Source organism: Oncorhynchus mykiss, chromosome 27, assembly GCF_057628025.1.
Source record: "Oncorhynchus mykiss isolate SJ-2025 chromosome 27, ASM5762802v1, whole genome shotgun sequence".
NCBI lineage: Eukaryota > Metazoa > Chordata > Actinopteri > Salmoniformes > Salmonidae > Oncorhynchus > Oncorhynchus mykiss.
Genome location: NC_143048.1, coordinates 18,808,654 through 18,828,005, shown reverse-complemented (window position 1 = coordinate 18,828,005; position 19,352 = coordinate 18,808,654). Strand labels below are relative to the sequence as shown.

At 44.8% G+C, this 19,352-nt stretch overlaps 1 protein-coding gene across 1 annotated transcript in view; it reads right to left on the bottom strand.

Moving 5' to 3' along the window:
• The window catches only part of LOC110507114 (FRAS1-related extracellular matrix protein 2), a 114,550-nt gene that overhangs the window by 24,660 nt on the left and 70,538 nt on the right, over positions 1–19,352 (bottom strand). Inside the window, exon 9 of the mRNA XM_036964988.2 lies at positions 3,198–3,347. Within this exon, the coding sequence (XP_036820883.2) occupies positions 3,198–3,347 (150 nt within the window). The remainder of the gene's footprint in view (positions 1–3,197; positions 3,348–19,352) is intronic.

Genomic DNA, 19,352 nt, shown 5'->3' with positions numbered 1-19,352 from the left:
AGTAGAGGTGAGTTAGATGAAAGGAAATACCACAACATGTTGATCAAATGTTGCTTCCTCTCAACAGTACATACGGTGAGGGAAAAAAGTATTTGATCCCCTGCTGATTTTGTACGTTTGAAGTTGTCCTATCCCCTTAGCAGAAAAACACCCCCAAAGCATGTTTCCACCTTCACGTTTGACGGTGGGGATGGTATTCTTGGGGTCATAGGCAGCATTCCTCCTCCTCCAAACACGGGGAGTTGAGTTGATGCCAAAGAGCTCCATTTTGGTCTCATCGCAACACTTTCACCTAGTTGTCCTCTGAATCATTCAGATGTTCATTGGCAAACTTCAGACGGGCATATATAAGTGCTTTCTTGAGCAGGGGGACATTGCGGGCACTGCAGGATTTCAGTCCTTCACGGCGTAGCGTGTTACCAATTGTTTTCTTGGTGACTATGGTCCCAGCTGCCTTGAGATCATTGACAAGATCCTCCCGTGTAGTTCTGGGCTGATTCCTCACCGTTCTCATGATCATTGCAACTCCACGAGGTGAGATCTTGCATGGAGCCCCAGGTCGAGGGAGATTGACAGTTCTTTTGTGTTTCTTCCATTTGCGAATACTCGCACCAACTGTTGTCACCTTCTCACCAAGCTGCTTGGCGATGGTCTTGTAGCCCATTCCAGCCTTGTGTAGGTCAACAATATTGTCCCTGACATCCTTGGAGAGCTCCTTGGTCTTGGCCATGGTGGAGAGTTTGGAATCTGATTGATTGATTGCCTCTGTGGACAGGTGTCTTTTATACAGGTAACAAGCTGAGATTAGGAGATATCTCCCTAGGTCACCAGGAGGGTGTAGACATGTTCTTCATCCACTCAGAGCTATGAAGAGGCAGGGTGTTAATGGCATGGCCTTTACCCCCGACTGCTTCCAACCCTACAGTAGCTATGGACGTCTGACCCACAGACCCAACTATGTGTTTCTGAACCAGCTTTGTGTGTCCCTCTGCTTGGAACTGCTTTATAAAGCTACAGTATGTGTGTCTACTTGGGATGGCAGTTTAGATGGAGAAGAGATAATTAAGAAGTGAGAGGGAAAGAGAGACAGTGGGGAGGGAGAGAGAAAGGGAGGAGTGAGGGAGGAGGGGAGGAGAGAGAGAGGAGTGAGGGGTTAGGAGGAGTGAGATAGAGAGAGTGCGAGGAAGATGAGTGTCACGGCAGATTTCCTCCTGTTCCTCTGAAAAGGTGAAACAAGGATCGGACCAATACGCAGCGTGGTAAGTGTCCATGGTTTTTTAATTAGAAAAACTCAACCTGACCACAAATACACTAAACGTGACCTAACCGAAACAGTCCTGTGTGGCACAAACACTGACACAGGAAACAATCACCCACAACATATCCAAAGAATATGGCTGCCTAAATATGGTTCCCAATTAGAGACAACGATAGACAGCTGCCTCTAATTGAGAACCAATCTAGGCAACCAAAGACATACAATTTACCTAGACAGGAAACAGCCCCATAAACATACAAACCCCTAGACTAGTCAAAACACATAAAACCCCCATGTCACACCCTGACCTAACCAAAATAATAAAGAAAACAAAGATAATTAAGGCCAGGGCGTGACAATGAGGAGTGCTCGGGGCAGGAGATAAGAGGAAGGCTGCAGGCAGGGGGAAGGTTTTAGTTTCAGGAGATATATAGATACTCTCTTTATCCAGACTTATACACCAGTGTGTGAGGGATTCAGTCTACATTCCTCTGTCTTTACTCAATCCAGATTTATTCCCAACACTGTCCCTCCCAACCTTGTCCCTCCCAACCTTGTCCCTCCCAACCTTGTCCCTCCCAACTCTGTCCCTCCCAACATTGTCCCTCCCAACTCTGTGCCTCCCAACCTTGTCCCTCCCAACCCTGTCCCTCCCAACCTTGTCCCTCCCAACCTTGTCCCTCCCAACTCTGTCCCTCCCAACCTTGTCCCTCCCCACCTTGTCCCTCCCAACTCTGTCCCTCCCAACCTTGTCCCTCCAAACCTTGTCCCTCCCAACCTTGTCCCTCCCAACTCTGTCCATCCCAACCTTGTCCCTTCCAACCTTGTCCCTCCCAACACTGTCCCTCCCAACCTTGTCCCTCCCAACCTTGTCCCTCCCAACTCTGTCCCTCCCAACTCTGTCCCTCCCAACCTTGTCCCTCCCAACCTTGTCCCTCCCAACTCTGTCCCTCCCAACCTTGTCCCTCCCAACCTTGTCCCTCCCAACTCTGTCCCTCCCAACTCTGTCCCTCCCAACCTTGTCCCTCCCAACTCTGTCCCTCCCAACCTTGTCCCTCCAAACTCTGTCCCTCCCAACCTTGTCCCTCCCAACCTTGTCCCTCCCAACTCTGTCCATCCCAACTCTGTCCCTCCCAACCTTGTCCCTCCCAACCTTGTCCCTCCCAACCTTGTCCCTCCCAAACTCTGTCCCTCCCAACCTTGTCCCTCCCAACTCTGTCCCTCCCAACTCTGTCCCTCCCAACCGTGTCCCTCCCAACCTTGTCCCTCCCAAACTCTGTCCCTCCCAACCTTGTCCCTCCCAACCTTGTCCCTCCCAACCCTGTCCCTTCCTAACCCTGTCTCTCCCAACTTTGTCCCTCCCAACCCTGTCCCTCCCAATCTTGTCCCACCCAACCTTGTCCCACCCAACCCTGTCCCTCCCATCCCTGAAGGCCTACCCTCCTCTGCACCTTCCAACAGCTACCAGACTGGGGTTAAATACCAAATGGCACCCTATCTGCTATGGGTCCTGGTCAATAGCTGGGGCTGAGCAGAGCACTGTTTACATTCCAGAGGTCATATAACATCCCAACACATCCAGCCTGCGTTGCTCTGGGCGTTCTCTCTGCTTCCACACCACCAGAGTGACAGACAGACAAACCCTGAGGAGGACTCTGGGCGTTCTCTCTGCTTCCACACCACCAGAGTGACAGACAGACAAACCCTGAGGATGACTAAAGCATATTGTTCCACCTGGTTAACCTTCCCTAAGCTCAAAATGGCTCTTTATAAATACAGTGTTAAAGCCAGTGTGCTGTAACACAAAGACAGTGTATTGTAGTACAGTCCCCTGTGTGAGAGCAGTGCGTTGTATTGTAGGGACAGGAACACTGACCTTCAGTAGACAGTGTGCTGTCATAGACATACAGTGTGTTGTGTTGTGTTGTATTGTATCTACCTTCAGCAGATACAGGGTCTGTTTTCCTGGAGCGTACAGTGACTGTGGCTGTTTTAGAGAGGTCAGTGCCTGTCCTATACACCTTGACCTCCACATAACCATCACTCTCATCCACACGGTAGTCTGTGCCTCCGAAGTAGAATACTGGAGCTGTGGAGGAGAGGAAACACAGGAAGATGTTAAACATCAGGATCATGTTTCAGTCAGTTTCGCAGCTCAGTCTGATGTAATTATTGAGTTGAATTTGTAATAACCCACTTTCAACTACAATTGCTTCTGAGGACAGAACTAAATGACAACACAACACTAGTAATTTATAGCCCTTAAAGCACCTGAATTACAGCATAGTACATTTGAGTGGATGTTACTCTGTAAGATGTACAGAATGTAAATGCAAAGACTCGAAGCCTGAAGGCATCACTCTATTTCTGTGTCTGGTTGAAAGCTCTATTTCTGTGTCTGGTTGAAAGCTATTTCTGTGTCTGATTGAAAGCTCTAATTCTGTGTCTGGTTGAAAGCTCTATTTCTGTGTCTGATTGAAAGCTCTATTTCTGTGTCTGGTTGAAAGCTCTATTTCTGTGTCTGGTTGAAAGCTCTATTTCTGTGTCTGGTTGAAAGCTCTATTTCTGTGTCTGGTTGAAAGCTCTATTTCTGTGTCTGATTGAAAGCTCTATTTCTGTGTCTGGTTGAAAGCTCTATTTCTGTGTCTGTTTGAAAGCTCTATTTCTGTGTCTGGTTGAAAGCTATTTCTGTGTCTGATTGAAAGCTCTATTTCTGTGTCTGGTTGAAAGCTCTATTTCTGTGTCTGGTTGAAAGCTCTATTTCTATGTCTGGTTGAAAGCTATTTCTGTGTCTGATTGAAAGCTCTAATTCTGTGTCTGGTTGAAAGCTCTATTTCTGTGTCTGGTTGAAAGCTCTATTTCTGTGTCTGGTTGAAAGCTCTATTTCTGTGTCTGGTTGAAAGCTATTTCTGTGTCTGATTGAAAGCGCTAATTCTGTGTCTGGTTGAAAGCTCTATTTCTGTGTCTGGTTGAAAGCTCTATTTCTGTGTCTGGTTGAAAGCTCTAATTCTGTGTCTGATTGAAAGCTCTATTTCTGTGTCTGGTTGAAAGCTCTAATTCTGTGTCTGATTGAAAGCTCTATTTCTGTGTCTGGTTGAAAGCTCTAATTCTGTGTCTGATTGAAAGCTCTATTTCTGTGTCTGATTGAAAGCTCTATTTCTGTGTCTGGTTGAAAGCTCTATTTCTGTGTCTGATTGAAAGCTTTATTTCTGTGTCTGGTTGAAAGCTCTATTTCTGTGTCTGGTTGAAAGCTCTATTTCTGTGTCTGATTGAAAGCTCTATTTCTGTGTCTGGTTGAAAGCTCTATTTCTGTGTCTGATTGAAAGGAGCCGGTGCAGTGTAGTGGACTCTGGTAGAGGAGTGTGTTTGTGTTTGTGTGTGTGAATGTAGAGGAGTTGGAGGAGTTCAGGCCTGCCTGTCTGCAATTAGTATTTTCCTGAGCCCAGATTCCTCTAGAGTCAATCTCCCCCACACTGTTCTGTTCCTCTCACACGCTCTCACTTTCTCTCGCTTTCTCTCTCTCTCTTTATCCCTCTCTCTATCTCTCTTTATCCCTCTCTCTCTCTCTTTATCCCCCTCTCCCTCTCGGTACCTTGCGTGCTGTGAATAGGGCTGGTTCTTGGGAAGTTGCTGTCAACTAACATCACAGCTGACTCAAACAACCAGAAACACAGGAAGGGTGTTGATTGAGCGTAACGGCCCTCACAGTAAGAGCAGGACCCTGGGCTCATTTACTGTACATTCTGGGAAAATAAACAGCTTTGAGGTAAACTGGAGTGGCAGTTGTTGGCTCTGAATTATATGAATTATATGAGCGCTTTACTCATTTTTTTTGTGTGTGAAAATGGACCAAATCAACCCATCTCTCCAGACTACTGAACAGTAGAAGCCTGGTCCTTCACAGAGGAACTAGATATAGGCTCGGTCCCAAATGGAACCATATTCCCTATACAGAACACTACGCAGGGAATAGGATGTCATTTCAGACACAGCCATGGTGAATACATTAATGAATTTAATGGTGGTGATATCGCCACAGGCATAAACCCTGTTTCCATGACGATGATGATCACACCTCTAGGCTGGTCTGGTGTTTCTCATCTCAAAGTGACACAGATAAATGGGAAGATAGGAGAGGAGGAAAGCAGAGAGAAGGAGGAGAAGAGGCTAATACTGGATGAAAAATACCTCTGCATAGAACTAATGTGTCCATCTGATAAAACAGTACTGTAGTAACTCAGCCAAATACTCATTTGATCTGATGCATTCATTTAATCTAAATAAACACTGTAAAAGGAAATTATACATGAACAGCTTTTCAAAGCATGCTAAATAAGAGGTAAATCTGTTACTGTATACTGTGTTCAAGCAAAACACCTGATATCTATGTTTATCAGACAGGCTGATATCTATGTTTAATAGACAGGCTAATATCTATGTTTATCAGACAGGTGTAAAATTATATCCCTTCTAACACCTTACTAAATCACACATAATCCTTGACTCAAAGAATACCATAACACTTTTCAACTATTTAAACAGGGTTGGATATCATCATCTCACAGTATTAGCCAGTCAGACAAGCTGGGAAAACTGTTGCTTTAGACAAAGCCTGAGGATTTGTGGTTGAAGGCATTGTTGTCAGGTACAGTATGAACGTGCCTTGAATTGGTAATAGGCTGACAGGGTGCACAAACAGGACAAATACACCTGTCCTCCTGTATCTAGGTCGAGAACAAACCGAGAGTGTTTGTGGAGAACAAACCAAGAAATGGCACCCTATCCCTTATATAGTGCACTACTTTTAAACAGAGCCCTGTCCAGGAGTGCACTATGTAGGGAATAGGGTCCCATTTGGGATGTAGACAAAGTGTGCGACAAGATCAAACCTAGACAAAGAGTGTGGGGATTCGGGGTTTATGCAGCTGCCATTGTCTTTCCCTACAGACAAATCAAACAGGGCAGGCTTTAGACTGGCTCAGCTCCATCTCTGCGCTAGTGGGGTAATCAGATCTGTGTGTGGAGTCCCAGACCTGCAGTTGTAGTAATCAGATAAGGTTGGTTTGTACAGCAGACAAACACCATCTTCAAAGAGGCACGGCCCATTAGGTGTAAGATAAAACCTGGCTCCAGGCCTGAGGGAGGACCCACCTAGACACAGCACCACCACACCCCAGGGCTTACCTTTCTCCTACCCAGACCCAGGCACACCTCTCTCTGGGTAGAGTTACCTGAGGTCAAGGCAGGTGGAGGTTTAAATAAGTAGCATCCTAAATGGGACACAAACAAGGCTCAAGCTGTAGCCAAAGACAGACTCCAGTGGTAGAAGATTGTTGCAGCCTTATTTCTCACCCAGGACAAAGAGGACTAAGTAAGTCATCTAAAATTACACAGATTTGGAAGAATAGGGTGTCATTTCTGAAGAACTAAATCTGTTCCCACCAGACAGTGAGGTGCCATTTATAATCTTTGGAAAACAAACCATTGTTTAATAGGAAGTATAATAATATCCTTGAATTTTACAGAGTGAACTTTGTAGTGTAAAGTAACCTCTGAACATGAGATCAGAATACAAACGACATGTTACAGTAAAGCAGTGGTGTTAATGACTGTATGTGTGTGATGACAAGTGACACACACACACACACACACACACACACACACACACACACACAATAGCTGCGACAATAAACCAAAAATTGTCAACATGGACCACACCGATCACTTATTGTAGGCATTTTGCTGATATCGTTCATTATGATAAGTAGCCTATACCAGAGAAATGTGAAGTTTGAAATGAAATAAGTTTGCTAATATGGGTGACTGTTAATGGGACAATTGATGCCTACAACCATCAAACTAAAGGATCATTTTAAAATACTGTGGTGCATATTTTTGTTGTTAATGTTTATCGTTATCGCATCATTTCAGGCAATTTATCGCGTGTATTTTTGTCCATATAGCCCAGCTTTAACAAACACGTGCACACACACACACACGCACACACACACACACACACACACACACATTCCTCCATCGTCACCTCCTTAAAGGGACTCTTGTACTCCTCCAACTACACAAGCTGCTTGATCAGTGTTGAACTTTGGATGGCAGTCCCACAGCGCTGAATGCCTTATCTAACAGAGGCAGCATGGTTACTGCTACTCTGCCTTCTGTAGAACACTAATCCCAGTTCTCTAATAGCAGCAGCTGCATATCAAACATAAAGTCATCTAAAGTTATACTGGATAATTCAATGACCTACTATAACGACACTGAGCAAAAATATAAACACAACATGCAACAATTTCAAAGATTTTACAGAGTTACAGTTCATATAAGGAAATCAGTCCATTTAAATAAAATATAGGTCCTAATCTATATATTTCACATGACTGGGAATACAGATATACATCTGTTGGTCACAGATACCTGAAAAAAAAGGTAGGGGCGTAGATCAGACAACCTGTCACTATCTGGTGTGACCACCATTTGCCTCATGGAGTGGGACACATCTCCTTTGCATAGAGTTGATCAGGCTGTTGATTGTGGCCCTACTACTTCCGGCGCCGACAGAGATGGCCGCCTCGCTTCGCGTTCCTAGGAAACTATGCAGTTTTTTGTTTTTTTACGTGTTATTTCTTACATTAGTACCCCAGGTCATCTTAGGTTTCATTACATACAGTCGAGAAGAACTACTGAATATAAGATCAGCATCAACTCACCATCAGTACGACCAAGAATATGTTTTTCGCGACGCGGATCCTGTGTTCTGCCTTACAAACAGGACAACGGAGTGGATCCTATGCAGCGACCCAAAAAAACGACTCCGAAAGAGAGGGAAACGAGGCGGTCTTCTGGTCAGACTCCGGAGACGGGCACAGCGCGCACCACTCCCTAGCATTCTTCTTGCCAATGTCCAGTCTCTTGACAACAAGGTTGATGAAATCCGAGCAAGGGTAGCATTCCAGAGGGACATCAGAGACTGTAACGTTCTTTGCTTCACGGAAACGTGGCTTACTGGAGAGACGCTATCCGAAGCGGTGCAGCCAACAGGTTTCTCCACGCATCGCGCAGACAGGAAAAAACATCTTTCTGGTAAAAAGAGGGGCGGGGGCGTATGCCTTATGACTAACGTGACATGGTGCGATGAAAGAAACATACAGGAACTCAAATCCTTCTGTTCACCTGATTTAGAATTCCTCACAATCAAATGTAGACCGCATTATCTACCAAGAGAATTCTCTTCGATTATAATCACAGCCGTATATATCCCCCCCCAAGCAGACACATCGATGGCTCTGAACGAACTTTATTTAACTCTCTGCAAACTGGAAACAATTTATCCGGAGGCTGCATTCATTGTAGCTGGGGATTTTAACAAGGCTAATCTGAAAACAAGACTCCCCAAATTTTATCAGCATATCGATTGCGCAACCAGGGGAGGAAAGACCTTGGACCATTGTTACTCTAACTTCCGCGACGCATATAAGGCCCTGCCCCGCCCCCCTTTCGGAAAAGCTGACCACGACTCCATTTTGTTGATCCCTGCCTACAGACAGAAACTAAAACAAGAGGCTCCCACGCTGAGGTCTGTCCAACGCTGGTCCGACCAAGCTGACTCCACACTCCAAGACTGCTTCCATCACGTGGACTGGGAGATGTTTCGTATTGCGTCAGATAACAACATTGACGAATACGCTGATTCGGTGTGCGAGTTCATTAGAACGTGCGTTGAAGATGTCGTTCCCATAGCAACGATTAAAACATTCCCTAACCAGAAACCGTGGATTGATGGCAGCATTCGTGTGAAACTGAAAGCGCGAACCACTGCTTTTAATCAGGGCAAGGTGTCTGGTAACATGACCGAATACAAACAGTGCAGCTATTCCCTCCGCAAGGCTATCAAACAAGCTAAGCGCCAGTACAGAGACAAAGTAGAATCTCAATTCAACGGCTCAGACACAAGAGGCATGTGGCAGGGTCTACAGTCAATCACGGACTACAGGAAGAAACCCAGCCCAGTCACGGACCAGGATGTCTTGCTCCCAGGCAGACTAAATAACTTTTTTGCCCGCTTTGAGGACAATACAGTGCCACTGACACGGCCTGCAACGAAAACATGCGGTCTCTCCTTCACTGCAGCCGAGGTGAGTAAGACATTTAAACGTGTTAACCCTCGCAAGGCTGCAGGCCCAGATGGCATCCCCAGCCGCGCCCTCAGAGCATGCGCAGACCAGCTGGCCGGTGTGTTTACGGACATATTCAATCAATCCCTATACCAGTCTGCTGTTCCCACATGCTTCAAGAGGGCCACCATTGTTCCTGTTCCCAAGAAAGCTAAGGTAACTGAGCTAAATGACTACCGCCCCGTAGCACTCACATCCGTCATCATGAAGTGCTTTGAGAGACTAGTCAAGGACCATATCACCTCCACCCTACCTGACACCCTAGACCCACTCCAATTTGCTTACCGCCCAAATAGGTCCACAGACGATGCAATCTCAACCACACTGCACACTGCCCTAACCCATCTGGACAAGAGGAATACCTATGTGAGAATGCTGTTCATCGACTACAGCTCGGCATTCAACACCATAGTACCCTCCAAGCTCGTCATCAAGCTCGAGACCCTGGGTCTCGACCCCGCCCTGTGCAACTGGGTACTGGACTTCCTGACGGGTCGCCCCCAGGTGGTGAGGGTAGGCAACAACATCTCCTCCCCGCTGATCCTCAACACTGGGGCCCCACAAGGTTGCGTTCTGAGCCCTCTCCTGTACTCCCTGTTCACCCACGACTGCGTGGCCACGCACGCCTCCAACTCAATCATCAAGTTTGCGGACGACACAACAGTGGTAGGCTTGATTACCAACAACGATGAGACGGCCTACAGGGAGGAGGTGAGGGCCCTCGGAGTGTGGTGTCAGGAAAACAACCTCACACTCAACGTCAACAAAACTAAGGAGATGATTGTGGACTTCAGGAAACAGCAGAGGGAACACCCCCCTATCCACATCGATGGAACAGTAGTGGAGAGGGTAGCAAGTTTTAAGTTCCTCGGCATACACATCACAGACAAACTGAATTGGTCCACTCACACAGACAGCATCGTGAAGAAGGCGCAGCAGCGCCTCTTCAACCTCAGGAGGCTGAAGAAATTCGGCTTGTCACCAAAAGCACTCACAAACTTCTACAGATGCACAATCGAGAGCATCCTGGCGGGCTGTATCACCGCCTGGTATGGCAACTGCACCGCCCTCAACCGTAAGGTTCTCCAGAGGGTAGTGAGGTCTGCACAACGCATCACCGGGGGCAAACTACCTGCCCTCCAGGACACCTACACCACCCGATGTCACAGGAAGGCCATAAAGATCATCAAGGACATCAACCACCCGAGCCACTGCCTGTTCACCCCGCTATCATCCAGAAGGCGAGGTCAGTACAGGTGCATCAAAGCTGGGACCGAGAGACTGAAAAACAGCTTCTATCTCAAGGCCATCAGACTGTTAAACAGCCACCACTAACACTGAGTGGCTGCTGCCAACACACTGACACTGACTCAACTCCAGCCACTTTAATAATGGGAATTGATGGGAAATTATGTAAATATATCACTAGCCACTTTAAACAATGCTACCTTATATAAATGTTACTTACCCTACATTATTCATCTCATATGCATACGTATATACTGTACTCTATATCATCGACGGTATCCTTATGTAATACATGTATCACTAGCCACTTTATACTATACTATGCCACTTTGTTTACATACTCATCTCATTTGTACATACTGTACCCGATACCATCTACTGTATCTTGCCTATACTGCTCTGTACCATCACTCATTCATATATCCTTATGTACATATTCTTTATCCCCTTACACTGTGTACAAGACAGTAGTTTTGGAATTGTTAGTTAGATTACTTGTTATTACTGCATTGTCGGAACTAGAAGCACAAGCATTTCGCTACACTCGCATTAACATCTGCTAACCATGTGTATGTGACAAATAAAATTTGATTTGATTTGATTTGATTTGGAATGTTGTCCCACTCCTCTTCAATGGCTGTGTGAAGTTGCTGGATATTGGTCGGAACTGGAACCCGCTGTCGTATACGTTGGTCCAGAGCACCCCAAACATGCTCAATGGGTGACATGTCTGCTGAGTATGCAGGCCATGGAAGAAGTGGGACATTTTCAGCTTCCAGGAATTGTGTACAGATCCATGCGACACGGGGACGTGTATTATCATGCTGAAACATGAGGTGATGGTGGCGGATGAATGGCACAACAATGGGCCTCAGAATCTCGTCACATTCAAATTGCCATCGACAAAATGCAATTGTGTTCATTGTCCGTAGCTTATGCCTGCTCATACCAATGTTGACATCAGCAAACCGCTCGCCCACACAATGTCATATGTTTACCAACGTCTACCATCTGCCTGGTACAGTTGAAATCAAGGTTCATCCGTGAAGGGCACACTTCTCCAGCGTGCCAGTGGCCATCGAAGGTGAGCATTTGCCCACTGAAGTCTGGTACGACGCCGAACTGCAGTCAGGTGTCCGGGTGGATGGATTATCTTGGCAAAGGAGAAATGCTCACTTACAGGGATGTAAACTATTTGTGCACAACATTTGAGAGAAATAAGCTTTTTATGAGGTTGGAACATTTCTGGGAGCTTGTATTTCACTTTACATGTTGAGTTTATATTTTTATTCAGTATATATAGCTATATTATACTTGAATGTAGTCAGATTTGTAGGCCCACTCTGTGAGTGCATCCCAAATGGCACCCTATTCCCTATATAGTGCACTACTTTTGACCAGAGACTAATGGGGTGTATATGGAATAGGGTGCCATTTGAGACATACTCTTTCTGCCACGTTGGCAGACCTGCAGGCAGCGCTGGTCTCGTGGAGATAGTAGTGGATGTTCTTAGTACAGACACACACACAGACATGAATGTACAGACACACACACAGACACGAATGTACAGACACACACACAGACATGAACCTACAGACATACACACAGACATGAATGTACAGACACACATACACAGACGTGAATGTACAGATACACACACACAGACATGAATGTACAGACACACACAAAGACGTGAATGTACAGACACACACACAGACTTGAATGCAGGTTTAGAAGCACGGTGCCAAGGAGTTTTTCCTAGCCACCGTGATTCTACACCTGCATTGCTTTCTGTTTGGGGTTTTAGGCTGGGTTTCTGTACAGCACTTTGAGATATCAGCTGATGTAAGAAGGGCTATATAAATACATTTGATTTGATTTGATGAATGTACGGACACATACAGACATGAATGTACAGACACACACACAGACATGAACGTACAGACACACACAGACATGAATGTACAGACACACACATAGACATGAATGTACAGACACACACACAGACATGAACGTACAGACACACACAGACATGAATGTACAGACACACACACAGACATGAATGTACAGACACACACACAGCTCTTCTACATGCACAGACAGCTATCCCCATAACATCCAGGGAAGTACCACGTCCACATGCATGTATTTACAGTATGCAGTACGCCTGCCTGCCTGCCTGCCTGCCTGCCTGCCTGCCTGCCTGCCTGCCTGCCTGCCTGCCTGCCGTAAGTATGACAGGACTTGTCCTTTCACGCACAGGTAATTGCTGTTTGATAGAGACTCAATCGCCCGTGCATGCCACGCATCCAGACGCACCGGAGGGAAGGAGAGGTGTGGTATGGAGCCACCGGGGCGGGGAGTGGGACAGTAAAACATGAGAATGCTTGTAGAGCAGAATTACAGTCTTGTATTTATGCAGTGATGTCACTGGTCTGTAAATCTCAGGAACACTCTAAGGTCTGTAAGGTATGATTATGGTTCTGGTGAGAGTGGGGCATGGGGCGGGTCTGGGTCCTGGACGAGGATGAGAAGTTGGCTGACCCTAAACCCTGTTATTACCTCCCTACCGCCCCATCTGGATTCACCAGGATTCCAGGTCACACAACAGATGTGCTGCAGAATTTTAGGGAGAGATAGTGTAGTGTTAACTGTAGTGTTAACTGTAGTGTTAACTGTAGTGTTAACAGTAGTGTTAACTGTAGTGTTAACTGTGGTGTTAACAGTAGTGTTAACTGTAGTGTTAACTGTAGTGTTAACAGTAGTGTTAACTGTAGTGTTAACTGTAGTGTTAACTGTAGTGTTAAATGTAGTGTTACAATTACACCTACAGGGCTAGGCTGCATGTTCAGCAAGCTCTACCGTAGGTCAGTATCATTTCTGTATTCCAATAAAACCTGTCGCCCGTCTGTTAAACACATGATCCTAGTAAATCATGATTATAATCAGGCAGGCAAAGGCAGCTCCTGTCCTCGTGGGCCTGATTATCTGCAGGACATTTTTGTTCTATTTCAGAGCAGCATTTTAAACCTGGGGCAACTCCATGAGCGATCATATTTCTGGCGATAAAAAGTGAAAAGCAGCAGACTCCAAGTACCAGAGTTGCCCTTCACTGATTGAGATCATAAACAGTCTACAATCGGTACCTATAATACAGTTTTAGTTGGGTTGTGTCTCTGGTTGTGTTTGGATAGAAGGGACACTGGCTACATCTCCTTAATGTCCAGCTCTAATGTACATCCTTTTCTCTCTGGAAGTGGATGGGCTGGGGGGGAAACAGTCACCTCCTAAGACTGTTTAATGGGACTGGGTCAGTCCAGACGGGACAGAGTGTGCGTGCGCGTGTGTGTGTTTGGCGGGACAAGGTCAGTCCATTCGGGACCGGGTGCAGCTGCCAGCTGCTGAAACCTCAGCCCACCCAGAGAGGCACGGCAGGACCATCACAGGGCCATCACATCCATGCACGTACCATCCCAAAAGACCACCACTTCAACAGTACAACACACAGAGGAGAAATACTGATTCCATGCTCTGCCTGTATTGCCTGAGTATCTGTGTCACGTGTGGAGGAAAGGAAGCAGGATTACATGCTTATAATCCCTTGTACTGTACAGTACACTACTTTTGACCAGGGTCCATAGGGAATAGGGTATCATTTGGAATGTACCCATGGTCTGGGAGAACAGTAATATATATTGATTTATTACTTAACTATGATATGACATCTATTCTTTTCATTGTGAATTAACTGTGCATTAATGTTTAGATAGCAGGTCAAGGATGTTTGAGAGGCCGGTACGACGGTAACCAGGGAAGACAGATTCCCTATAAACACCCTGAGATGAGATTAGCTAACTGGGTTTTCTGCCGACGTGAAGTGTTCTCAGAGGAACTGAGTTGAAGGGTCAACAGTTGAAGATGGTTACAGGCACAAGGCATTTCCTACCTGTCACTGTGTACCCACTGAATAGTCTAAATTGTATCTAGCATCATAGAAGGTGTCACGGCACTGATATGCAGCTGTGAACTCCCACTACTAGCCTTGTTCCACATCTACATGTGGTTTAGCTAACTGTACTGACAATCATCACCATGCTATACATACTACATCGCCCTTTGGTCACAGTTTGAGAGAGTGGGCTGTAATCTGTGACTGACAGGCAGTGTCCTGGCCATGCTGGTACAACAACCACTGTGTCAGTTTTATACAATCACACTACAGACTGGAACAGAAACTTGTTCTAGAAAGTAAAAAATATAAAATAGATAATTCCAAATGTCTGTAACTGAAGTTCCTCTTGGCGTGAACTTAAGTTGTGGCATGTTTTGTGTCTTGGTATAGAACACTGTCAATGTTCTAGTTAATTAACAACCTAAACAACAAGAGACAAGCCTTAATACGTCCAATGTCCTGAGATTAGTTTACCTCAGACAAAGAGGCTCCCCATGCTAACAACAGTCACAGTCTCTACTCTAGATTTTCCTTCAGTACTTATCTATTCGACATCATCGTGTTCTCAGAGCCGTGGCCCGGGGCCTCAACAAGGCATCTGACTGACAACCAGGATCCTTTCCCTCCTGCATATCAGTTGGTCGGATGGAGTGGTTAATACGGGTTCATGTATAGAATGACACACACACACACACACACACACACACACACACACACACACACACCATAGAAGGGGTAGGTAGGGCAGGGGGAAATACATACTTTGTGGAAACTTGCTTTGTGTACAAACGCATTGTTATCTTAGAATGGGATCCTGATTCTGTCTGCATGGCGTCAGAGAAGAAACCATAGCCTGAAGCTACTGTCTGACAAGCGGCCTAACCCCCCCACTAGTGACGTCAGGAGCTGTAACCTGATCAACACAAAGAGGGCATGAGGTAAAACAGTGAGAAACCTCCCAAGAGCATCCTGGATCAGGTGTTGAGGGGGTTTAAGGTGCCAGGATATGATGAGATGGAAGGATGGAGAGACAGAGGGATGGAAAGATAGTCCTGGAGAGACAGGGCTGATGTCAGCCTATAGATAAACTTGTCAAGAAGGAGGTGATAATAGAATGGACTGTGCTCTGTTACATAAACTAAGGAGGAGAGGGAGGAGAGGTAGAAAGGCCTGTCTGTTGAAGGAAAAGAGCAGTACTGTAGATTGATTACCTGTCAGATCGTACCTACAGTAGGGAATAAGGTGTGATTTGGGATGCACCCCAGATCATTGCTAAGGCATGTGTTAGAGTGTATGTTAGAGTGTGAGTGAGAGAGTCTTATGTTCATACTGACCGTGACAATTCTGTGTGTTGTCTAGAAACCAGCTCCCCACTACTACAACACTTCCTACTGAAAGGAACCCTGTTTCATTGGGAGAAACACTGTGAAACTGTGACATTCTGAACATGATTAGAGGTGAGTTACATTCTATGGCTGTTATAAAGGGTACAGACTATTATAGGGTTGTTATATACGGGTACAGACTATTATAGGGTTGCTATATAAGGGTACAGACTTTTATAGGGTTGTTATACAGGGGTACAGACTATTATAGGGTTGTTATACAGGGGTACAGACTATTATAGGGTTGTTATACAGGGTTACAGACTATTATAGGGTTGTTATATACGGGTACAGACTATTATAGGGTTGTTATATACGGGTACAGATTTTTATAGGGTTGTTATACAGGGGTACAGACTATTATAGGGGTGTTAATTCAGAATCGGTGGGTCTCCCACGGGACGGTTGAGCTAAAGCAGGCTAATGCGATTAGCATGAGGATGCAGTAACAAGAACATTTCTCAGGACATAGACATATCTGATATTGGCAGAATTAGAATAGCTATTACAGTGAACGAATGCCATGCTATTGTTTGAGGAGAGTGCACAGTTATGGACTTGAAAAGTTATTAATAAACCAATTAGGTACATTTGGGCAGTCTTGATACAGAATTTTGAACAGAAATGCAATGGTTCATTGGATCTGTCTAAAACGTTGCTGCTGTCATCTAGTGGCCAAAATCTAAATTGCGCTTGGGCTGGAATAATACATTAAGGCCTTTGTATTTTCTTTTACCAGATCTAATGTGTTATATTCTTCCACATTCATTTCACATTTACACAAACTTCAAAGTGTTTCCCTTCAAATGGTATCAAGAATATGCATATCCTTGCTTCAATTCCTGAGCTACAGGCAGTTAGATTTGGGTATGTCATTTTAGGATAAAACATTTTTTTTAAAGGGGCGTATCCATAAGAGAACAGGGGTCCAAACTATTATTGGGTTATTATACAGGGCTGTTATACAGGGGTACAGAATATTATAGGGTTGTTATACAGGGGTATAGACTATTATAGGGTTGTTATACAGGGGTACAGACAATTATAGGGTTATTATACAGGGCTGCTATACAGGGGTACAGACTATTATAGGGTTGTTATACAGGGGTACAGACAATTATAGGGTTATTATACAGGGCTGCTATACAGGGGTACAGACTATTATAGGGTTGTTATACAGGGGTACAGACAATTATAGGGTTATTATACAGGGGTACAGACAAGTATATGGGTGTTATATAGGAGTTGTTATACAGGGGTACAGACTATTACAGGGGTTTTATATAGGAGTTGTTATTCAGGAGTACAGACTATTATATGATTGTTATACAGGAGTACAGACTATGATATGATTGTTATACAGGGGTACAGACTATTACAGGAGTTTTATATAGGAGTTGTTATACAGGGGTACAGACTATTATATGGCTGTTATATAGGAGTTGTTATACAGGGGTACAGACTATTATATGGGTGTTATATAGGAGTTGTTATACAGGGGTACAGACTATTATATGGGTGTTATATAGGAGTTGTTATACAGGGGTACAGACTATTATATGGCTGTTATATAGGAGTTGTTATACAGGGGTACAGACTATTATATGGCTGTTATATAGGAGTTGTTATACAGGGGTACATGCTATTATAGGGTTATTATTCAGGGGTGTTATTTTTTTAATAAATGTTTTATTTAACCTTTATTTAACTAGGCAAGTCGGTTAAGAACAAATTCCTATTTACAATGATGGCCTACTGGGGAACAGTGGGTTAACTGCCTTGTTTAGGGGCAGAACGACAGATTTATACACTGTCAGCTCGGGGATTTGTTACTGGCCCAATGCTCTAAACACTACGCTACCTGCCGCCCCATACAGGGGTATAGTCTATTCAAACCATTGACCCTTTAGTTCAGCGTCCCAACAGCTGCTCTGACACTGAGGGGAATACCAAGGAATAGTAGGGGTTAAAGATCTTATGCACACACTGGTAGAGGTCCCTGTACACCATCTTAGGTTACAGAGGAAGGAGCTACTGTACAGTAGAGAGCCATCTCAAGCGTGCCTCCTGTGGCAGTCAGGTCTCACACATGCACACACACACACGCACACACACACACACACACACACACACACACACACACACACACACACACACACACACACACACACACACACACACACACACACACACACACACACACACACACAGCCTTTAAGTATTGCGTCTGCCTCTGTTCCCAAGGAGGCTATAAGAGTACCTGTAACCCGGTCTGAGTAATGCAGTGGGACCACTTATCATTCACTAAGCTCTCTTTCCCACAGTTTCAAATAAGTAACATCATTTCCTGCCAGTGTCATTCAGCACAGAGGCACATGATGCTGAATGACAACGTACCCTGGGAATATGTGACTAAGAACATCACTACGGTCTGAGATTCAATGGCTAAGAAACTATTTAGACATTAAACAACGAATGCTAGAATAAATACATGCCCCAAAGTATTCGGGATACTTGAGATCTAAGACTGAAAATAAATCAATTTGTTTCTATTCTACAAAATCAGGTTGTTTAAAATAAGAGGTAACACAAAATCACACTCTCAAACAATGATTAAGTGGAATATCTATCCAATGGGATAATATGTTATTGAATATGTCATACAGTCTATCCTTTAAATAGCGCATTTGATTTTTGACTAGGGAGTGAAGCTCAAATATAATTTACTATCCTGTCGATGGCAGGTTGATGAGCGGGATTGACTGTTAGAGAGACATGTTTGGTAAGGGACATATTTCCTGTCCAGGTGGTCTACCCTGTGAGAGAACATCTGGTGAATCTTCACTCAGTCTGTTGGTAGATCAGACCAGTGCTACGTCTCAAATGGCACGCTATTCCCTACTTAGTGCACTACTTTTGATGAGGGCCCATTGGGCTCTGAGCATATTAAGTGTACTATATAGGGAATAGGGAGCTATTTTGCTATTTGGGACATGGGCAAAAGTAGTGCACAATTTAGGGAATGGGGTGCCATTTGAGATTCCCCCCTGGTGTAGATATAACCATGTTTACTGTATCTTAATGATCTGCATTCAAAAATGTTTTCTTTCCACCTACAGGCCTCCTGCATTAATTTTAGGACTCAATTAAACTCCTGCAGTGAGGTTTTGAAATGCTGAGAGGAGAGTTGCATCACCCCAATTAGTTCTGTTTCAGATGGACTTTTTGATGGTGTGTTTGTGTGCAGCCAGAGAGTTTTGATGAACGTTTGAAAAGGAAGATTCAGTGATTATACCAAGGGATTTTAACATCCACTGTT